At 43.6% G+C, this 20715-nt stretch overlaps 1 protein-coding gene across 1 annotated transcript in view; it reads left to right on the top strand.

Moving 5' to 3' along the window:
- Positions 1 to 4177: 4177 nt before the first annotated feature.
- Positions 4178 to 20715, top strand: part of FASN (fatty acid synthase) — a 43890-nt gene continuing 27352 nt past the window's right edge. Inside the window, exons 1-17 of the mRNA XM_018561789.1 lie at positions 4178 to 4308; positions 5176 to 5328; positions 6121 to 6294; positions 6381 to 6581; positions 7579 to 7701; positions 9016 to 9131; positions 10607 to 10741; positions 10939 to 11401; positions 12805 to 12992; positions 13096 to 13285; positions 15021 to 15115; positions 15384 to 15518; positions 15642 to 15845; positions 16749 to 16864; positions 16980 to 17155; positions 19179 to 19370; positions 20530 to 20610. Coding sequence (XP_018417291.1) covers positions 4182 to 4308; positions 5176 to 5328; positions 6121 to 6294; positions 6381 to 6581; positions 7579 to 7701; positions 9016 to 9131; positions 10607 to 10741; positions 10939 to 11401; positions 12805 to 12992; positions 13096 to 13285; positions 15021 to 15115; positions 15384 to 15518; positions 15642 to 15845; positions 16749 to 16864; positions 16980 to 17155; positions 19179 to 19370; positions 20530 to 20610 — 2869 coding nt within the window. The 5' untranslated portion in view covers positions 4178 to 4181. The remainder of the gene's footprint in view (positions 4309 to 5175; positions 5329 to 6120; positions 6295 to 6380; positions 6582 to 7578; positions 7702 to 9015; positions 9132 to 10606; positions 10742 to 10938; positions 11402 to 12804; positions 12993 to 13095; positions 13286 to 15020; positions 15116 to 15383; positions 15519 to 15641; positions 15846 to 16748; positions 16865 to 16979; positions 17156 to 19178; positions 19371 to 20529; positions 20611 to 20715) is intronic.

A 20715-nucleotide genomic window follows, 5' to 3' on the forward strand; every position in this document is an offset into this window, starting at 1 on the left:
AGCCTAGAGTTCAGCTATAAATGATGTTGGTAGCTATGGATGGATGTTGGCTTGTTAGCAAGTTATCTTTTCAGCACCCTGGACAGGGATGGGATACATAAGAAGTGACCTATAGTGAATTCACAAGCCCCTCCCACCTCTGGTTCCGGACCACCCTGTGCCTCAATCACAATAACTGGGGGGAACAAAGTCATGTAACATCTCTGCTGGTGAAGAACACTGTCCTGGGCTCCAAAAGCAGCCAGTCACATGGCCATATACCTAGGTGTTTGATCATGTGATCTCATATGAGGAGGTAATCAGCATTCAGATAAGGATCCTTCTACTAAGCCAGTGGTTCTCAACCTTTCTAGGGCCGGGACCCCTTGGTTATATTTGCCAAGTTGTGGTGACCCCCAAAGGTAAAATTTAGGGATGACGCGGCTGCTGCAGCGACATCTGGAGGCGTGGCGGGAGAACTGACACTGCTGCGCTAGGAGAGAGCTGAGGAGGACTGTCACCTTGCACAGCAACCCACAAGTTGAGAACCACTGCTATAGGCAAAGACAGGACCGGGCTCTGCAGCTGGAACTAGAAGAATTGGATTTAAAGTGTGTGGCTATATAACGTATGAGGTACATACTCCGCAGTACTGTCACTGATAGGGATGGGCTCGGGCGTGTTCGCAGCTCCACGTGCCGAACTTCAGGTCCCCCTCTACTGATTGGCAGCATCAGAGGACGGTTGCAATAGCTAGTTTGCTATTGGCTTTTGCAAAGTGAAATAGCCAATAGGAATCTAGCTATGCATTCCTATGGTGGTCTTTTTTTTTTTCTGACTAGGCGACCCCTGGCAAATCGTCATTCGACCCCCGAGGGGGTCCCGACCCACAGGTTGAGAACCACTGTACTAAGCACATCAAAGAGCCATTCTGCTCTTTAATATGGGATTGCTGTTGGGGTCGGGTTGATGCCTTCAAAATAACTTTTGGGTTGATAACCTAATGTGCAGCTGTCATACGTTGTCAGCATACCCTTGGAAATGTCCATGATGTTCAGGGTGTAGTAGATAATTTGAGTTAGACCCATTTTATTCAGTTTGCCAAAGGACGGAACGAAAACTCTTTTGTAGCCTGAAGTCGGTTGCCGTGGTTTACGTTTTTGGATCCACCGAAGGCTCTTCTCAAAACTTGACCAGTCCAAGTCAGCTAAGGTTAAAATAAAAAGCCTGACCAGATGAAGAGCATTTCTGATGCTTCTACCATCCAACCACATTCTTCTTTTCTAACCTAAAAACATTCTAACCTGTATTAGGAAGATGACAGCTGGGAGCTGATTGGTTGTTGTAACAAGAACATTTCCTCTAGACAAGCTTTCCATGCCCAGGGCCCAATGTGACTTCTAGCTGGCAGAAGATTAGTGAAGTTTCTATGTCAAACTAGGTGCTTAGTCTGGTAATAGGGGATTAAGAGAGGAGAGGTGACTCAGCCACATTCGGCAGACGGTAAACAATCGCATCAACATTTAGAAAAGCACCTTAAGATTGGCCTTTGTGTTTATTTTTATCGTATATATGATATCATATTGATATTATATTATTCACATGCATGCATATTTGTAACATAGTCAACATTCTGCATAAAGGGATCAACATGGGTTCATGTACTGAGCCCTGAGCAGAAGGAGGTGTGTTTCCTGAACCTATAGAGAGTCTTGCGACTCTTTTGTTCCCCATGGTCCCTGTGTGTGTTGTAAAATAGTCACCGCTCCAAGAACGCTCTCAGGATGGACTACAATGTCACGTTTAGTTTACTAACTTGTAGGGACGCACCAATACCGATTCTAGTATCGGTGCCGATGCCGAGTATTTGGGTGAGTACTCGCCCAAATGCTCTGATATCTACCCGATACTTGGGCTTCTGGTATCAGGAAGCCAGGCAGTGAGTCATTACACCCTGTCCGGGCACCATGTAATGATGCGGCGTCCGGCTTTCTGATTGGCCGGGAAGCCGGCTTCATGCTCCCTCATCACCTTGTGACGAGAGAGCATGGATCTGGCTTCCCGGCCAATCACTACACGGCATCCTGATTGGACAGAAAGCCGGCTCCATGCTTTCTCGTCACCTAGTGATGAGAAGCATGGAGACGGCTTCCCTGCTAATCCGGAAACCAGGTGGCGAGTAATCTGGAAGCCGGGTGGCGAGTCTTTACACAGCACCCGACTTTCCGGCTAATCCGGAAACCAGGTGGCGAGTCATTACACGGTGCCTGGCTTCCTTATAGAGCTGCAGCTAACGATTATTTTCAAAATCGATTAGTTAGCCGATTATTAAGTTCGATTAATCGGATAAACAATAAAAAAAAAAATTAAAAATGGCTCCAGTGATGGACTACTAGTTTGTATTGAGATTGTAGTCAATCACAAGAGCAAGCTTGGAGCGGTGGAATAAAATAGTGTGGTGTGCAATATAGTGAAAAGGAAAGTGTAAAATTATACAGCAATGAATGCAGAATGGCACCGGCAAAAGAAAAAATATACTCGTACTCGATACCAAAAAAATTGTATCGGTGCATCCCTACTAATTTGTAGTGAGATTGTAGACCCTCAAAGGGGCGAGGTGGAGTATTGACTACTCTACAACACACACACAGGGACCATGGGGAACAAAAGTAGCCTCCCTCCAGAAGGAAGGACAGTGTCAGCACCAATTCAGAGATGATTTGAGGATCTACAGCCGAGTGATACACAAATAAGATACATTTTTGTTACTAGTTAAGGTGCTTGAATGTATTTTTAAGATTTAACTCCTGAGTTTAGTGTCACTTTAATTCAGGGGGAAAATATTACCAACTGATGAGGTTTTTAATTCATCGTATTTGTGGGGAGAAGTGAGGAGAAGCATTTCTTACAATTCCAATGCCGGTAAACTCTGCACGCACATTCTATGTATCTTGCAAGTCCTAAATTCATACCTGCTTGTCATATTACACTACGGTGTCAAAATATCTAGTCACCATCATTGCTTCTTTGTATACTGCACCCAACAACCCTTCTAACCTTGCTAGAATTCACAGGATGCAACCGTCTAGATATTAAAGGGAGAATACCCAGTTGTATCTTGTGATGGTGAATGTACCCCTTCTAATAATCAAGGAGAAATTTGAAAAATGTCAATCTGGAAGACACAAAAGATAATGTTCATAAGTTGTAGTGATGGTTTTCTACACACAGAGCTGACATCCTGTCCAGTAACTGCACTATAAAAGTCTGCGAAGATTCTCATTCATCCAGGTCATGGTATATCTGTAAAAAATGAATCACGGCAACTGGACTTGCTGTATTTTTCTTGAAGATGTTTCGCTGGTCATCCGACCAGCTTTCTACATTGAGAATTGAGAAAGCTAGTCGGATGATCAGGGAAACGTCGTCAAGAAAAACACAATGTCCAGTTACCTTGATTTTTTTTTTTTTTGCAGTTGCGCTATAAAAGACATCATAGCCAGCTAAGGGTGGGCCCTGTTTGCCTACTATGGGAGAATACATAGATCAATATGTGACAAGTGATTTCACAGCAAATAGGAGAACCATTTCATATATTTGTAAATGTTAATCGACGAATAGAAGAAGAGTATTTAGGAATCTTGGATTTCAGTCTATTGCGCTGGCCAATCGATAGCATCACTTTCACTCCAAAGCACTCTGTGTTTATCAGTAGGTAACACTATACAGGTCTCTGCTCGCTATGTTTTCATTAGGGTCAGTTGGCTATGGCATTGTTGGCAAGTGTCCCTGGCCTCCAATGGACTGTCATGGTTACAAGAGTCTTGTAACAAACACTTTCAACCCCCCCTCCCCTTAATTTTTCTAATGGCTACCCATCAGGAGGGGTAAAAGTGTTGACTACAAGAGTCACAAGACTTTCTGTAGGATCAGGAAACTCACACCCTCTCCTATAAATCCAATCAAGAATACTGAAGGAGTTAGGGGTGAAATTGCTGCTTACAACACTCTCTGTAGGTTCATTAAACACACACCCACGAGTACTTTGGATTGTTAGCCTATGAGGGCTCTGTGCTGTATATCAAGCTTACCATGCCTTCCGTCCAACTTTGCAAAATAGTTTTACTGTCTTATTTATTTGTTTGGTGCTTGTTGACTTCAAAAGTTGACGCTGATATCTTCTTGGTGTCCACAGACTGACCATGGAGGAAATAGTGATAGCTGGGATGGCTGGGAGGCTGCCAGAATCAGACAATCTGCAGGAATTCTGGGACAACCTCATCCAAGGAGTGGATATGATCACAGAGGATGACAGAAGGTGGAAGCCAGGTAAGTGATATTTCATTTCAAGTGACCTTATCACTGAGGGGAAGGGAGCGGTATGTATGAAGTGCAGACTTCTAGAGGTGAACATACCTGCAGCAGCTGCTCACGGTCGCCGGGTGTGTGAATATGTCTAATAAGGGTAACCCAGCCAAACTGGTAAGAATAGATTAGAGAAAGAATCTAAACAGAGGGGCGGTGTTCCTCTTCAGTGGATCTCTTTCACATGTATTTATCTGAAAAACATCAAACACACTATAGTTCCTCTGTAATAAAAGGAAATGAAAGCTGCTTACCACTTAGAGTTTCAAAATAATCCTACTTTTGTCGTATGGTGATTGACCTTACCCACATTATTTTCCTTGTGACCATTGTCCTTGAGACCAAAAAATTAATGGGAAATCCTACATTTTAGAGTTGTCACCAGAAAAAGAGTTGTGGGCAATGTTCCAGTGTCAACTTTCTAAAAGATGAATTCATACCTATTGTGTCTCTAGGACTGGATCTGAAAGGAAATCTCCCCAATGGCACAAAGGCAGCAAAACAAATGAACTGACAGGGGTTTCCACCCTTCCCTAGTACAAAAATGACGAACACGTTTTGGCTATACATATACTTACAGGGCTATTCACAAAAGGATGAAGAGTTTGGAGAAGGCAGGAGAAGTGAACAATCTAGGCCAACATAGCTGAACTGGAAAGTGACCTGAATTGGAGAATCGGCTATTTTGTCCTAGATTGTTCACTTCTCCTGCCTTCTCCAAACTCTTCATCCTTTTGTGAATAGCCCTGTCAAATGTTTAAGGTCACTAGCGTTGTATTAGGGTTCAAAAGAAGTCCCCTTCCATCATATTCTTCTATTTATTTTCCTCAGGTCTTTATGGATTGCCAGCCAGGAATGGGAAACTTAAAGAAATCAACAAATTTGATGCCTCGTTCTTCGGTGTCCACCCCAAGCAAGCTCACACCATGGACCCACAGCTCCGCTTACTTTTAGAAGTTTCTTATGAAGCCATAGTAGATGGAGGTAAGAAGGATGAGAGTATGGGCTGAACCGACATAGTGGCTAAGAGCAGTTAAAGGACTTTGCATTGATAATCATGCCATCATGTCCAAGCAATATGGCAACTCCCACATCTGTAGGATAGTTTGAGCTCCTCTGTTGCTCAACCTTAGCCATCCTCTGACAATGGACTGTATACTGTGACAACATAGTTCATTCCCGTCCATCCTATACTACAAAGAGCTGATATTATGAACATAAATATATCATTAGATTGAGAAAACGTTGGTCATGTAACCAAAGGTAGACTTGGGCGGGCGCACTATAGACTACAACGTGGTATACCACTTAGTATAGTATGACTTTCACTAAGATGGCTGGGTATACTTTTAGGAAATCCTAGCTCTATTAAATAAATGTTAGGTGTATTCAGAGAATATAACAGGACAGGTCCATAACACACACTGGAACTGGAAGAAGAAGTTCAAGGTAACATTTCCTATCATGTTAGCGAGCAACAACTCTAACGCTAAAAGATATAAAGGGAGGCTACTGAGTAATAATTCCCTTTCTACTGCAATCCTAACAGCCAGGTACTGTTGACCTTCCATGGAAAAATTCTTCACCCCAAAACATGGCGTAATTCTTTACTGAGCCATAAAAAGTTTCCCCATAACAACCAACTGAAATTTTACTTTACTTTCCAAGTCCGTCTATAGAAATGAAAGGAATGATCTGTTTGGTTGCAGTTGTCAACAGGAATATGTATCGTTCCTTTTCCTTTCTTCTGATGTCCTTCTATTTTCTTCCTTCTAGGAATTAATCCGTCAGATCTACGTGGTACAAAAACAGGAGTCTGGGTGGGCGTCAGTGGGTCAGAAGCAGGTGAAGCTTTCAGTCGTGATCCAGAAGAGCTGCTCGGGTACAGCATGACAGGATGCCAACGTGCTATGTTTGCCAACCGTATATCTTATTTCTTTGACTTCAAGGGTAAACTTTGTTGCGCCTACATACTGCTTGCCATTACTGGAGGGTGTTTTATTTTGCCTACATACTCTTTGCTTGTGTTCTTTTAGGACCCAGTTTGGCCATAGACACAGCATGCTCCTCAAGTTTATTGGCGTTAGAAAATGCATACAAGGCTATCTACCACGGGCAGTGCGATGCAGCCATTGTAGGTGGTGTGAATCTGTTATTGAAACCCAACACGTCAGTTCAGTTTATGAAACTCGGGATGTTGAGCCCCGATGGGACCTGCAAGTCTTTTGATGCCTCAGGTAGGTAAACAGTGGCACTTGTATAGAACACATATTAAGATCTGGTCAATAATCCTCAACATAGTGACCAATGGATACTTCTGAAGTTCAAACAGCATATTCCAAATTTTCAGCTCTACATCAATTCAAAGTAAATCTAAAACAAGGGGCTCCTTAGAAACAAATTTGTTAAACTAGTCATATACTTTTACATATGGGATAGATCATCCAATTTAGACTGGATAAAGGCTGAGGGCCGGCCAACTACGGGTCGTTCTGTATGATCAGGATAACAATGGGGAGGGTAGAATCAAAGGTTAAACTCAAGTTGCGAATGGATACATTACCCCATACAGCATACAGTATGTGGACACCTATCCAAATTAATAAGTTCCAGTGTCCCAGCTGCACCCATTGTTAATAGGTGCGTAAAATCAAGCCAATAACCATGTAGTTTCCTGCAAAGAGCCCTGATCTCAACCCTACTGGACACCTTTGGAAATAATTGGATCACCAATTGGGAGCCAGGTCTTCTCATCCAGTGGGCACAGAATCCCCCAGACATCTTGTGGAGAGCCTTCCAAGAAGAGTGGCAGGTTGTTATAGCCACACTGGATGGATAAAATGTATATTAATGGCTATGGATTTTGAAAGGGATGGCCAACAAGCTCATATTTGTGTGATGGCGAGGCATCCAAAAACGTTTGCCTATATTGTGCATTTCAGAGTCTAGGGACCAATAATAACAAACAGTTTATGAATCTCAGTGCAAAAGGTGAACACTTCAAACACATAAAACCATCATCTTTGGCTACCAAGCCTAAGATCTCCACCTCCCACTTGGACTATAGTTCTTTAAGTAATGTCATGTTTTAAATATATATGTAATTCCCAGGGAAAGAGGCTCCTCTTAGATTATAAAAGTACAAGTGAGAACATGCCAAGTGCGGTAGGATTAGATAGCTGTGCCGTGCTATAATTGATGTCACTCACACCCAACTCTTTCTTTCTGTTTAAGGAAATGGATATTGCCGCTCCGAAGCTGCTTGTGCTGTGCTGGTCACAAAGAGGTCTATGGCAAAACGGGTTTATGCGACGATACTAAATGCTGGAAGCAATACGGATGGCTACAAAGAGCAAGGTGTGTACCATCAAAGAGGATGAGTGCCTTTGTTCTCACGTGGATGAGCTCCATATGTCAACCCACAATAAAATGACATGGGTAGTTTTTAAACAACCTATCACAGAAGATAGCTGGGAACAATGTAAATGATAAGAGTGCAGCACAGGCAGAGAGTACAGGAAGCTATCAGCTCTTTGGCTGGATCAATAGGTATTTTTTACACGTATCGAGCAGATATAACCAAACGCTTCCAACAGTACATACAGACCAAGAGGAAGCAAATAAGAAAAGTCCATTAGTAGGGTTTGTTTACACTTTAAGCTTATCCTAATTTGTTTGGCAAATGCTGTTACTACCCGCACCAATCATTGTGTAGCCAGTGAGTGCTGGGACCCCTTGTGCTTCAGGGCCCCGTTCCATGGTCAGCTATGGCCACCCCCTTCAGCCTGTCGGTCTAACTGATTGGGAATGAATGAAATGGCCTGTTTAGGTAGATCCTCACCCTACATATCTGTGGCTCATAATTAAATTGTACAATTAAATTGTTAACTGCGTGGCTGGCTATAGACATGTCAGGATGGCCTTCCTACCGGCAACATTCCAAAATGGAAGATGTAGCTTCTGCCAACCCTATAAGAAAGACTTCTGTCTTCCTCGGTCTGAGACACAAGGAGTCACCTGTACAGGAAATAAGGGGAAATATTCCCAATGGATGAGTACTCTCCTTGTCGCACTCCTTACCGATATGTCCCTTGTAGTGGGGGGTGCTCGCAGTGACCGCGGATGGCGCCGCGAATGTCAGCAAAATTGTAGAAATGTCACCAGCACACCAGTCCTTTTAAGATAGCAAAAGCTTCATTTATTGAAGTTTTTTGTCATATGACCAAACAAGCGCTTTCGGGACCGCGCAGGGTCCCTTCATCAGGCTTTAGCATTGACAATTGTACAGTGATCACATCTAGGTATAAATAGACAGACAGTTGCATAAAACACCAATAAACACACCCTCTGACGTCACAATCCCGCCAAAAAACATAGAAAGAAATGTGCACATTTCTTTCTATGTTTTTTGGCGGGATTATGACGTCATTGTGACGTCAGAGGGTGTGTTTATTGGTGTTTTATGCAACTGTCTGTCTATTTATACCTAGATATTCCCAATGGAGACACAGACAGCACTGAAAAGGGGCTTCCAACCCTTTTGGCTAAAGTTGGCTTTGAAATATGTTTTTTGAATGGACTGACTCTTCTCAGCTTTACTTTTGTAAAATAAGGCAGACTGCTGGTTTAAATTCGCAAATTTTCATCTTCTTTCCTGTGTTCTGCCGGCAGGGGTGACCTTCCCATCAGGAGAAGTACAACAGCAGCTACTGAACTCCCTGTATAAAGAGGCCGGAATCCCAACCAACGAGGTGGAATATGTGGAAGCCCATGGTACAGGTACTAAGGTAATGACCTACCATCACTGAGGGTTACAGGAACATTGGGCTCAGTGGTGAGAACTCTTATCTTATCTTTGGTTCAACTCCCGACAGGGACGCTATGTGTATGAGGTTTGTGTATTCTCTGTGTGTGTGTGAGTTATACAGGTTACCTCCAATAACTACAAAACATTGATTAGGTAATTGGCTTTCTCCTATTATATGTGTCTATAGGGACATAACACTGCAGAATTGTTCTGCACTATATACGTCCTTAATAGAAATATATTCAATTATAGAAACCCATACCTCAATGGAGCATAGTTGCTTCTTGACTAAATAATATGTCCATGTGTCAGCAAAAAAAAGTCTCCACCTGGATTTAGCCAAGCAAATAGGTCGGAGCCTTCCATTGGATAATAGGTCTAGGTTCAGCAATGTTATGGGCCCAAAAAATTAGGTCTGCTGCCTACCTTAATATACTGAATATACTGAATAACCATATTTTTCTATCAATTGATTTTTCTTTTCTTCCCTGATGGCACATTGGGCATATTCTAAGATGACAATGCCAGGATGCATCGGGCTCATGTGAAAGAGTGGTTCAGGGAGCATGAGGCATTGTCACACATGGATTGGCCACCACAGAGTCCAGACCTTAACCCCATTGAGAATCTTTGGGATGTGCTGGAGAAGACTTTACGCAGTGGTCCCACTCTCCCATCATCACTGGAAGATCTTGAAAAATAATACAACTCTGAATGAATGGAGATAAATGTTGTGACGTTGCATAAGCTTATGGAAACGATGCCACGGCGAATGTGTGCCGTAATCAAAGCTAAAGGTGGTCCAATGAAATATTAGAGTGTGCCTTTTTGTGTTCGGACAAGCAGCATGTATTCCCTCAGGCACATGGAACATATAGACATGCGATTTGAAAAATGCATCTAAATAAAATGCATCTTGCATTTTCTGAGCATTTAAAGTCCATTTTCCATGTGTTGCCATTGACTATAATGTAGCAGGATCTTTCAAAGACTCAACACGTTCCCCTCTAACACAATGCACTGATGTGAAGAACTTCATACATTATAACGATAACTAGTTTCCAAAGGCTTTTAACGTGCTGTGATCCTGCGTTGTAGCATACATAAATGCAGTGGTGTGAACGGGCATGCAGGAGGGATTTCTAACTTCTGTTTCAGTGACAGTTGTCACCAAGGCAGGAGACCTCTCCAGTGGTGACACATGCAACAACAACAAATACTTCGAATAAAGAGAATGTATTTGATAGATGGTAAGCTCTCAGGGGCAGGACCCTGCTAACCATCTTGTCTTGACTTTTATTGTAATTGTAATGTCTTCCTTATATTGTAAAGCGCTGCGCAAACTGTTGGAGCTATATAAATACTGTATAATAATAAGTGGGGAAAAAAATTGTAACTGCAAAATCAAATTAGGAGACTGGATATGAACTCATTGCACAATGTCGTCATCCGCAGGTTGGGGACCCCCAGGAAGTAAATGGAATCGTCGGCGTCTTCTGCAAATCAGAAAGAGAGCCGTTACTAATAGGATCCACCAAATCCAATATGGGTCACCCGGAACCTGCCTCTGGTCTTGCTGCACTGGCAAAGGTAAGACATTCAGTATACAGCTTTATATATATAATGTATTGTGTTTCCGCATTGTTTAATTTACTGAGGTCTTGGCAGGAGAGCGAATGAGGCCCTCTCAGCCTTGGTAGATGTTGAGAGGAGAGGCCTCGAATGCCGACATTATACCACCATATTTGTGAGACATTTAAGAAGTCTTCCATTCTATATTTCCATAGGTCATTCTGTCCCTGGAGCACGGAGTGTGGGCTCCTAATCTTCACTACAAGAACCCGAACCCAGACATCCCTGCTTTGCAAGATGGCAGAATCCAAGTAGTGTCCGAGCCCATCCCAGTCAAAGGCGGCATTGTTGGCATCAACTCATTTGGCTTTGGTGGCTCCAATGTTCATGTGATCCTGAGGCCCAACGAGAAGAAACTATCCTCTACCGAAGCGTCTCTGCCTCTGCCCCGCCTGGTGCAGGTGTGCGGGAGGACGCAGGAAGCAGTTGAGCATCTTATAGAGAAGAGCAGGAACCTCGCCTCCAATGTCACACTGATGAACCTGTTCAACGATATTTCTGGGATCCCAACCTCCGCCATGCCATATCGGGGTTACACACTTGTCGGAACTGAGAGTGATGTGAAAGAAATCCAACAGTCCCAGGCAGCTGGGAGACCTCTTTGGTACATATGTTCAGGTAATGGAAGAAAAATTCCTTCATTGTAGATGTTGATGCTCATTTTGAGGAACAGACCAAGATCTATAATGCTTGATAGTAATTGGGTAGAAATGTAGATCCTTCTCACTTCCATCCTCGAGTTTTTCTTATGGTATCTACAAGAGAACACCTGTCATAGCCTCCCAGTATTCACCCCCCCCAATTCCTGCTTCAAATTCAGCCAAAATTCAAGCCATGCATGGCCAGCTTAGAACAAGTCTCTGCCTATCGAGGCATGGACACCACTAGACCTCTCAAGGTATATTGTGGTATCTGGCACCAAGCCGTCAGTAGCAGATTCTTTAAGTCCTGTAAGTTGCAAGGTGCGGCCTCCATGGGTCAGACTTGTTTTTACAGCACATCCCACAAATACTTGATTGGATTGAGATCTGGTGAATTTGGAGGCCAACTCAACACCTGGAACTCCTTGTTGTGTTCCTCTAACCATTCTTTCACCATGTTTGCAATGTGGCAGGGGGCATTATCTTGCTGAAAGAGGCCACTGCCATCAGAGAATGCCGTTTCCATGAAGGTGAAGGTGGTATGTGTCAAAGTAACATCCACATGAATGGCAGGACCCAAGGTTTTCCAGCAGAAGATTGCCCAAAGCATCACACTGCCTCTGCCCGGCTTTCCTTATTCACATAGAGCATCCTGGTGCCATCCCTTCCCCAGGTAAACGACACACACGCACCCAGCCATCTAACTAATGTAAAAGGAAATGTGATTCATCAGACCGGCCACCTTCTTCCATTGCTCCATGGTCCAGTTCTGATGCTCACATGCCCATTGTAGGTGCTCTTGGTGGTGGATACAGGTCAGCATGGGCACCCTGACTTGTCTGCGACTATGCAGCCCCATATGCAGCAAACTGCGCTGCGTGTTCAGACACCTTTCTATCAGAAACCGCATTACATTTACAGCAATTTGAGCTACAGTAGCTCTTCTATTGGATCGGACTACACTCCACGTGCATAAATGAGCCTTGGCCACTGATGATCCTATTGCCGGTTCACCGGTTTTCCTTCCTTGGACCACGTTTGGTCGGTCCTGACCACTGCAGACCGGCAACATCCCACAAGAGCTGCAGTTTTGGAGTTGCTCTGACCCACTTGTCTAAACATTACAATTTGGCCCTTGTCAAAGCCCCTCAAATCCTTACGCTTGCCCATTTTTTCTGCTTCCAACACATCAACTTCAGGGACAAAATGTTTAGTTGCTGCCTAATGTATCCCCCCCCCCACTTCCAGGTGCCATTGTAACCAGATAATCAATGTTATTCACTCAGTGGTCAGAATGTTATGTTTTATTGGTGTATATGTATATACATGAGTCTATAGTTACCTTGACCACATTTTGCTTTTGAAATGATTTGCTTACAGGAATGGGAACACAATGGAAAGGGATGGGCCATAGCCTTATGAACCTGGACATGTTTCGGGAGTCTATTTTGAGGTCTGATGAAGCCCTGAAAGGAACTGGACTGAAGGTATCAAAGCTCCTCCTAAATGCTGATGACAGCACCTTTGAGGACACCGTGCATGCTTTTGTTGGTCTTGCAGCCATTCAGGTAAGGTAATGCCCAAAACAAAGTTATTTCCCGTGGATTCCCGGTGATGGTGATCTTTGGCCACCAGTGCAATCCTTCTCAGACAGTTCCATCTCCCTTGCAGATTGCTCAGATCGACATGCTGAAAGCCATGAAACTGGAGCCCAGTGGAATAGTCGGACACTCTGTGGGAGAATTGGCGTGTGGCTATGCAGATAACTCGCTCACTCATGGAGAAGCCATTCTTGCTGCTTACTGGCGGGGTAGATGTATTAAAGAAGCCAAGCTGCCGCCGGGTGGAATGGCAGCTGTTGGTGAGTCACATTGATGTCTGGAGACTGAAATTCTTGACTTACTTAACATGTTTTTTAGTTTTCTTTATAGATATTCATTTTCACTCTTTGTTTTGTTTTTTTTGGTACTTTATTAATTGGTTGGCAGCTGCTTTATGGGGAATACTTGTCAGGGGTGACTTGGTTGTTACCAGGCACATCTCAGTTTAAGGGATAAGTGTTGGCCACTGTTTAATGATTTTAAAGCTCGGATGCACAGCTTATCCATATGGGCAAATGTTTGTGGACACCTGACCATTAGAACTATATGGGGTCTATTTATAAACAATTCGCAGAGCAATTGGCCTTGCCAATCTCTGTGAACGGTTGTTCTTTGCAAAAAGGAACGTTCTTAGTATATTTTCTTTTTAAGCTTGAATGTAATGTAATACAACATTATGGGCACTAGGTAGCGCTAAGGAACATATAAAAAAGTGTTTATTTCCTATGTTCCTCAGCTTCATCTAGTCTAGTGGTCATACTGCAGTATTACATTACATTAAACCTAAAAAAAACAAAATTTACTAAGGATGTTCGTTTTTGCCTCTATTTGCGCAGAATGAACATTCACAGATCTGCAGGGTGAATGGCTTTGCAAATTATTTATAAATAGACCCCTATGAGGTTTTTTTTTTTTAAACCCCATTCTAAAACCATATACATCAATGTCTGTAAATATTCTCATTTATCCAGGTCATGGTATAGCTAATAGTAGTTGGTAACATTTGACTGGACCTGGTCATAGTATAGCTAGTAGAAGTTGGTCACATTTAGTTGGACCTGGTCATGGTATAGCTAGCAGTAGTTGGTCACATTTAGTTGGACCTGGTCATAGTATAGCTAGTAGTAGTTGGTCACATTTAGTTGGACCTGGTCATGATATAACTAGTAGTAGTTGGTCACATTCAACTGGACCCAGTCATGATATAGCTAGGAGTAGTTTGGTCACATTCAACTGGACCTGGTTATGGTATAGCTAGTAGTAATTGGGTCACATTCAACAGAACCTGGTCATGATATAACTAGTAGTAGTTGGTCACATTCAACTGGACCCGGTCATGGTATAGCTAGTAGTAGTTGGGTCACATTTAGCTGGACCTGGTCATAGTATAGCTAGTAGTAGTTGGTCACATTCAACTGGACCGGGTTATGGTATAGCTAGTAGTAGTTGGTCACATTCAACTGGACCTGGTCATGATATAGCTAGTAGTAGTTGGTCACATTTAGCTGGACCTAGTCATGGTATAGCTAGTAGTAGGTGCCCATAAAATTACAAATGAATTCCAGTTGAATGCGGCTAACTACTTCTAGCCAATGACAATAAAATATATCTAAATTCATTAACAAAAATGTAATGAATTGCAGCTTACCGGTCTTTCAATGTGTCAATAATGATAACAAAGGCAGACATGTTTGAAGTTCAGCCTGGGTGACAACCATGGCTCCCTCCACAGATACAGTGAAGAAATAAATGTAGCCAGTGATGGTACTAGGTCCTCTGGTACCCAAGGCGAGGATGCCAAAGTGTGACAGCCCCCCCCCCGCCCATCTGCAGCTATTTCATTCAGCGCTGCATTTCAATCGTTTCACCTTTCATCACCTTTACTACTGTTAGGAAATAATTAGGCTTGTTTGAAGAATATTCTGCTGCACCCCCATTGTTGAATCTTACCAGGCAGGTAAACATTGCATCATGGCTTTTATTTGCTCTCGGCAGGTTTGACTTGGAAGGAATGTAAAATTCAGTGCCCGAAGGGAGTGGTACCTGCTTGCCATAATTCCGAGGACACCGTCACCATATCCGGCCCCCAGGTAATGGCTCTGTTTTCTGTAGGCCGATCATAAACCATCCATTATCATCTCGTCTATAAAGTGCAAGTATATTGCCGCATTCTCTTAAAGTCATCTTTGATCCGGCATCCTAGTCCAGGAAGTAGATGTTGACCCCGGAGGATGCCCAAACAAAGATGGGGCCATCCTTCTGCAGAAAAAAGCAGATGAAGCCATTGTCAGGGGCAGTGCTGGAACTGTTAGAATGACCATCCCACTTTAACGGGTTCCGTAAATTTCTGTGTTACAGGACTCGGTGAGAGACTTTGTTGTGAAACTGAAGAAGGACGGTGTGTTTGCAAAGGAGGTGCAGAGCGCCGGAGTGGCCTTTCACTCCTATTACATGGCGTCCATCGCCCCATCGCTTCTCAACGCTCTTAAGAAAGTAAGTCTCCTCGTCTAGATTCTTCTAGATTCTTCTTCTGCTAAGAGAACCTCGGATAGATTTTACTGCATGGGGATCCCATTGTGTTCATTGCAGAGCGTTGATCCCTCTCGTGTGTTTTAGGTCATCCCTGTGCCCAAGCGACGCTCCCACCGCTGGGTCAGCACCTCCATCTCTGAATCTCATTGGCGGAGCGATCTGGCGCAGTTCTCGTCGGCAGAGTACCATGTGAATAATTTAGTGAGTCCGGTCTTATTCCAAGAAGGGTTACAGAGCATCCCCGCAAACGCAGTGGTGGTTGAAATCGCCCCTCATGCCCTCCTTCAGGTAAGACCTATAAACCGCCCTTTGTTAGCTCGTCCTTGTTTTCTGGAGGCGAAAGGAAACAAAATACAAAGTAACAGTTTCTTCTTATGACTCTTAATAGCTGATTCCATCTTATTCTCATCTCTGGAATAGCAGAAGGGCCTTTCTCAAACAGGGCGCCTTCTGGCTCCTTTGGGGGTGCCCCGAAATATAGGGTTAGGGTTTGGCCTCTGATGTGAGAAAGGAGGACTCTGATGTATGTGAAGGGGGCTTTGGATGTAAAAGAGGGGGGCTCGGATGTAAAGAGAGGGACTCTAATGTAACAAAAAGGGGGACTCTCTTGTGAAGTGGGGGTCTGATGTAACGAGGGGGAGTCCTGATGTAAAAGGGGGTTTCTGATGTAAATAGAGGGACTCTGATGTAAAAGGGTGACTCTGATGTGATGTGAGGGGGGTTTCCATTGTAACCGGCTCTAACCGGCTCTAAACACGGACAGTTTGCCTCCAGGGATGGCGGTTTTGGCTGCAGCTAATTGCCCACTTTGCAAGCGGTCATAACCTCAGTCTATCCGCCCTCATGCGTCCTTCATATTCAGGGTTAGGGTTCATTCACATGGGCATAAACATGTGTATGGCATGCACGCCCATGCAGAGACCTGCTCCTGGGAGGGACAGTTGGGGTGTGTACTTGTGTGCAGCCACCTATACCTCCCGCTATGGGAGGAGGCTGCTGCATGCAGCTACACGCTCCAGTTGGAAACTGTTGGTGCTATATAAATCCTGTATATTAATAATAAATCACACGTCTCTCTTGTGGGACCGTAACTCTATTAAAATAGAAATGAACAGAATGAAATAACATTGTAGACATATAAGAGGAAACATTTGTCTTGGATTCAGCGTTGACTTACCCTTACCCCACCAGGCGATCTTAAGAAGAAGCTTGAAGCCAACCAACACAATCCTCCCTCTGATGAAGAGAGGACACAGCAACAATCTGGAATTCTTCCTTACAAACATCGGGAAGGTCTATTTGAGCGGGTTTGTATTTTTTGTTTTCTTCAATCCTCATCTGCTTTTGTACTCCTCAAACCGTTCTGTTTGAATTTGACGTTTCCATTGGCTCTCCAGATAATGGTATGTATTCCTTCCGCAGGATTAATGTTCATTGTAATAATATCTATCCTCCGGTTGAATACCCTGTGCCGGCCGGTACCCCTCTCATCTCCCCTCTCCTCCAATGGGATCACAGCCAGACCTGGGATGTCCCCAAACCTGAAGATTTCCCTGCTGGTTCAGGGGGATCCACATCGTCCACAGTCTACAATGTTGGTAAGCTGACGACCCAAGTGACATAATAATGGAAATAAAGAATTAGTTTAACCTAATATTGATCCCATAGATCCAAAAAAACATATGATACAGTGATGTACACTCCAGTCCACTCTAAAGGCTCATGTAAGAGGACAACAGTGTAAGAGCATGACGTAGGCCAACAATCCTTAAACATGGAAAGAGTCATCCTCACCAAGGACTTATAACCAGGGCTGTCTTTAACGCAGGGCAAAAGGGGCAGTTGCCCTGGGCCCAGTCATTGTTGTGGGGCCCAAGGCAGCTACCGCTTGAGCCCGCAAAAAGATACACATGCGTCACCATTCTGTTTACTATGCGATCATTGTATAGTGTTGCTCCACCCCTGCCGTACACTGCATAGCGCGACCGCAGGGTCATGTCTCACTCTGACGTTTCCTCCTATCTGCTGTTTTGGAGAGCGACAGTGCATGGTGGGGGAGAGGTGGGTAGGGGGCGGGGGGCCCAAGAAAGTTTTTCGCTCTGGGTCCAATTAATATTAAAGACGGCCCTGCTTATAACGCACGATACTCAATCCTTATAATGATTTAATAAAGTGCAAAGCAGATAGGCAGCATCATGTTAAGGTACAAAATACTCCATACAAAGTTTCGAACTTACAAAGCATTGAGAACTTGGATAAGAGCCTGTTTGGTGACTCCACAGATTGTGTTCCCTAGTGGCCCTTCTCCAGAGATAGCAGCCTGGCACACCAAACAAGAGTAAAAGTTGGAATCCCTATTCCAAAAGAATATGTTGGTGTTTACCCTTACCCCCTCCCCATGCTGTATTGCTATAGACCCATATACCCATCATGATCAAATTCACGTTTCAAGACATAAGGCCCGAAATAAAACGGCATCCCCTCTTGCCTGGTGTTGAAGGGTACCAGTATCTTCTGTTGCTCTTTGGCAAAGAATATTACAAATTCCCCAGCAGATTAGGTTCAACTGATATTTGCATATATCTGCTTTATACTTATTGGCCCAATCCAGAGCACATGATCAATATGCTCTCCTCTAAAAATATCTACACCCCTGGTGTCCAACCCAGGGGCCACATGTATCCCTTTGGCGCTTATTGTGTGACCCTGGGGGGGGGGTGCGCTACCCTTGCAGACAGTGTTTTGTTGCCTTTGCCAGTGATGGAAAATATCCTGCAGATTGGCTTCTAGTAGTTATGTGGTTTGGTTTATGCCTTTTACATTGTCTTACTTTTTTCTGTGCTGTCCATCCCATTTTTAATTTCCTCTGATCTATTATAATGGATATTCCTGAAAGAAATATCAAATATCAGTTATGGCATATGGCAGCACAGTGGCGTAGTGGTTAGCGCTTCTACTTTGCAGCACTGGGGGTCCCCGGTTTGAATCCCGGCCAGGTCACTATCTGCAAGGAGTTTGCATGTTCTCCCTGTGCTTGCGTGGGTTTCCTCCAGGTACTGCGGTTTCCTCCCACACGCCAAAGACATGCTGGTAGGTTAATTGGCTCCTCTCTAAATTGGCCCTCTATGTATGCATGTTGGATTGTAAGCTCCTTGAGGGTAGGGACTGATGTGAATGTACAACTATGTAAAGTGCTGCGTAAATTGTCGGCGCTATTTAAATAAATACGTGATTTTCCAGAGGAGTGTAGGGAGCACAAATGTGGAAGCATTGATTTGTAAATGGTCTGTCAAAGCTGTAATCTCTAGCAGTCTCATGTAACATGTCTCCTGAAGCATTCCCCAGAAACTTCTATAGGCTACAGGCTCTGATCATCCCCTCTAGTATGTTTGCAGTCTATGACCATCTTGTGTACCATATCTACTGTCTCTGACCAACATGTCTGTAGCATGTTCTGTAGCATAACATTCACTTCATATAATGTGTGGCCCTTTGGTGATGTTAGGAGCCAACTAACTTGACCACCACTGACCTACACCCTTCGTCCAAGGCTTTATAGACGCTGAGTTCCAGCAAGAAGTTAGTAAAGGTTCTTATGGAAATGTCTTTATCTTCTGGCAGATATGAACCCCGATTCCCCAGATATTTTTATGAGCGGACATTGTATTGATGGTCGTGTTCTGTATCCCGCCACCGGGTATCTGGTTCTGGCATGGAGGACGCTTGCAAGGTCCCTTGGGGTGGTCATGGAGCAGACCCCTGTTGTATTTGAAGAGGTCACAATCCACAGAGCAACAATCCTGCCTAAAACAGGTGAGTGCAGGTATTGTGAGATGATGTGGTTACTGGAAAATCTGTACTATTTCCCCTTAAAGTAAACCTACCTATTAGTAAACCTACCTATTAGTAAACCTAATGGGTGCCACCATTGCTGGCCTCTGTGCTGACCCACCAGCTTCATTTCTTCACTGACTGATAACTAGTATACAGATCAGGACAGTCAGATACGTGTCAAATTCTTTGACATTCTGGGTCAGTTATTTAAATTTCATATCATTTTTTTAGAAGTCATCAGTGGCAAATCTCCATGACAGGTTTCCTTTAAAGTGAGGACCTCTGGAACTTAGGGGCTTATTTTAATAGATGGGGATGAAATGGGTGCTGGTTCCCACTGTCATCTAGACCTAGATACTTACTGTCATGTAGACCTGGACACTCGCATCTATCTAGCTGTCAAACCAAAAACAGTGAATAAGTGTTTTTACTTGGACAGTAGTTGACTGGAGGCTCAAAAACTAGGCATTACCTAGAGTAATTTCTAGGAATGCCCACTCCTCTACACTGACCCATCAATGCATTTTGATATTAGCATAACTCCTCACAAGAACCAACCCACTGCTTGCATTAGGGCTGAGGGCTCTTGAAAAGAGAGAGTACTGAGGCAGGGTGCAGTGAGGTTTTGAAGAAGCTATGTACATACAGTAATCTGACAGCCCCTCCAACCAGCCATTGACCTCTATGCAATGCATCTACCTGCATTGCATAGAGGTCAATGGGTCTAAAATAAGACATGTAATGAAAATGGAACAGTTTTAATTTTTAAAAAATGGCATTACCATTGTTGCTGAGAGGGAAAGGAGGAACCAGGGAAAACAAAGTATAAGAAAAAAAATGTAAGGTTCATGACAACCACTGGAAGATCACCAAAATCAAAATTCTGCATATTTTTATTTGGCAAAGAATATTACATATAAATTAATCTCATAAACTTAAACTATATATGCTGGCTTCTTTAAAGCAAGGAGTGTGTAAGCTTTCTATATTAGCAGCTCCTTTAGAATCCACTCTCAATTAGTCGAAAGTCTACTGGTGGCCCCTGGTGGGTCTAAGTCAATTTACCAGTTTTTCTCTGTACTCAAATGGGCCTATATATTTGGACAACCTGAAAAAGTAACACTTTCTCTCCCTGCAGGCATTGTTCAGCTGGAGGTTCGACTCATGCCAGCATCCAAGCGCTTTGAGGTCTCGGAGGGTGGAAACCTGGCAGCTAGCGGTAGGTCAACAAATGACTTTTTATTGCCATGAAGCACAAATCTACACCAGCCACAGAGAGGCAGTTATTGGGAAATGTAAAAATAAAAAAATTAATAAAGTCTAA

The sequence above is a fragment of the Nanorana parkeri genome, unplaced genomic scaffold (assembly GCF_000935625.1).
Source record: "Nanorana parkeri isolate BGI_ZX_2015 unplaced genomic scaffold, ASM93562v1 scaffold544, whole genome shotgun sequence".
Taxonomy (NCBI): domain Eukaryota; kingdom Metazoa; phylum Chordata; class Amphibia; order Anura; family Dicroglossidae; genus Nanorana; species Nanorana parkeri.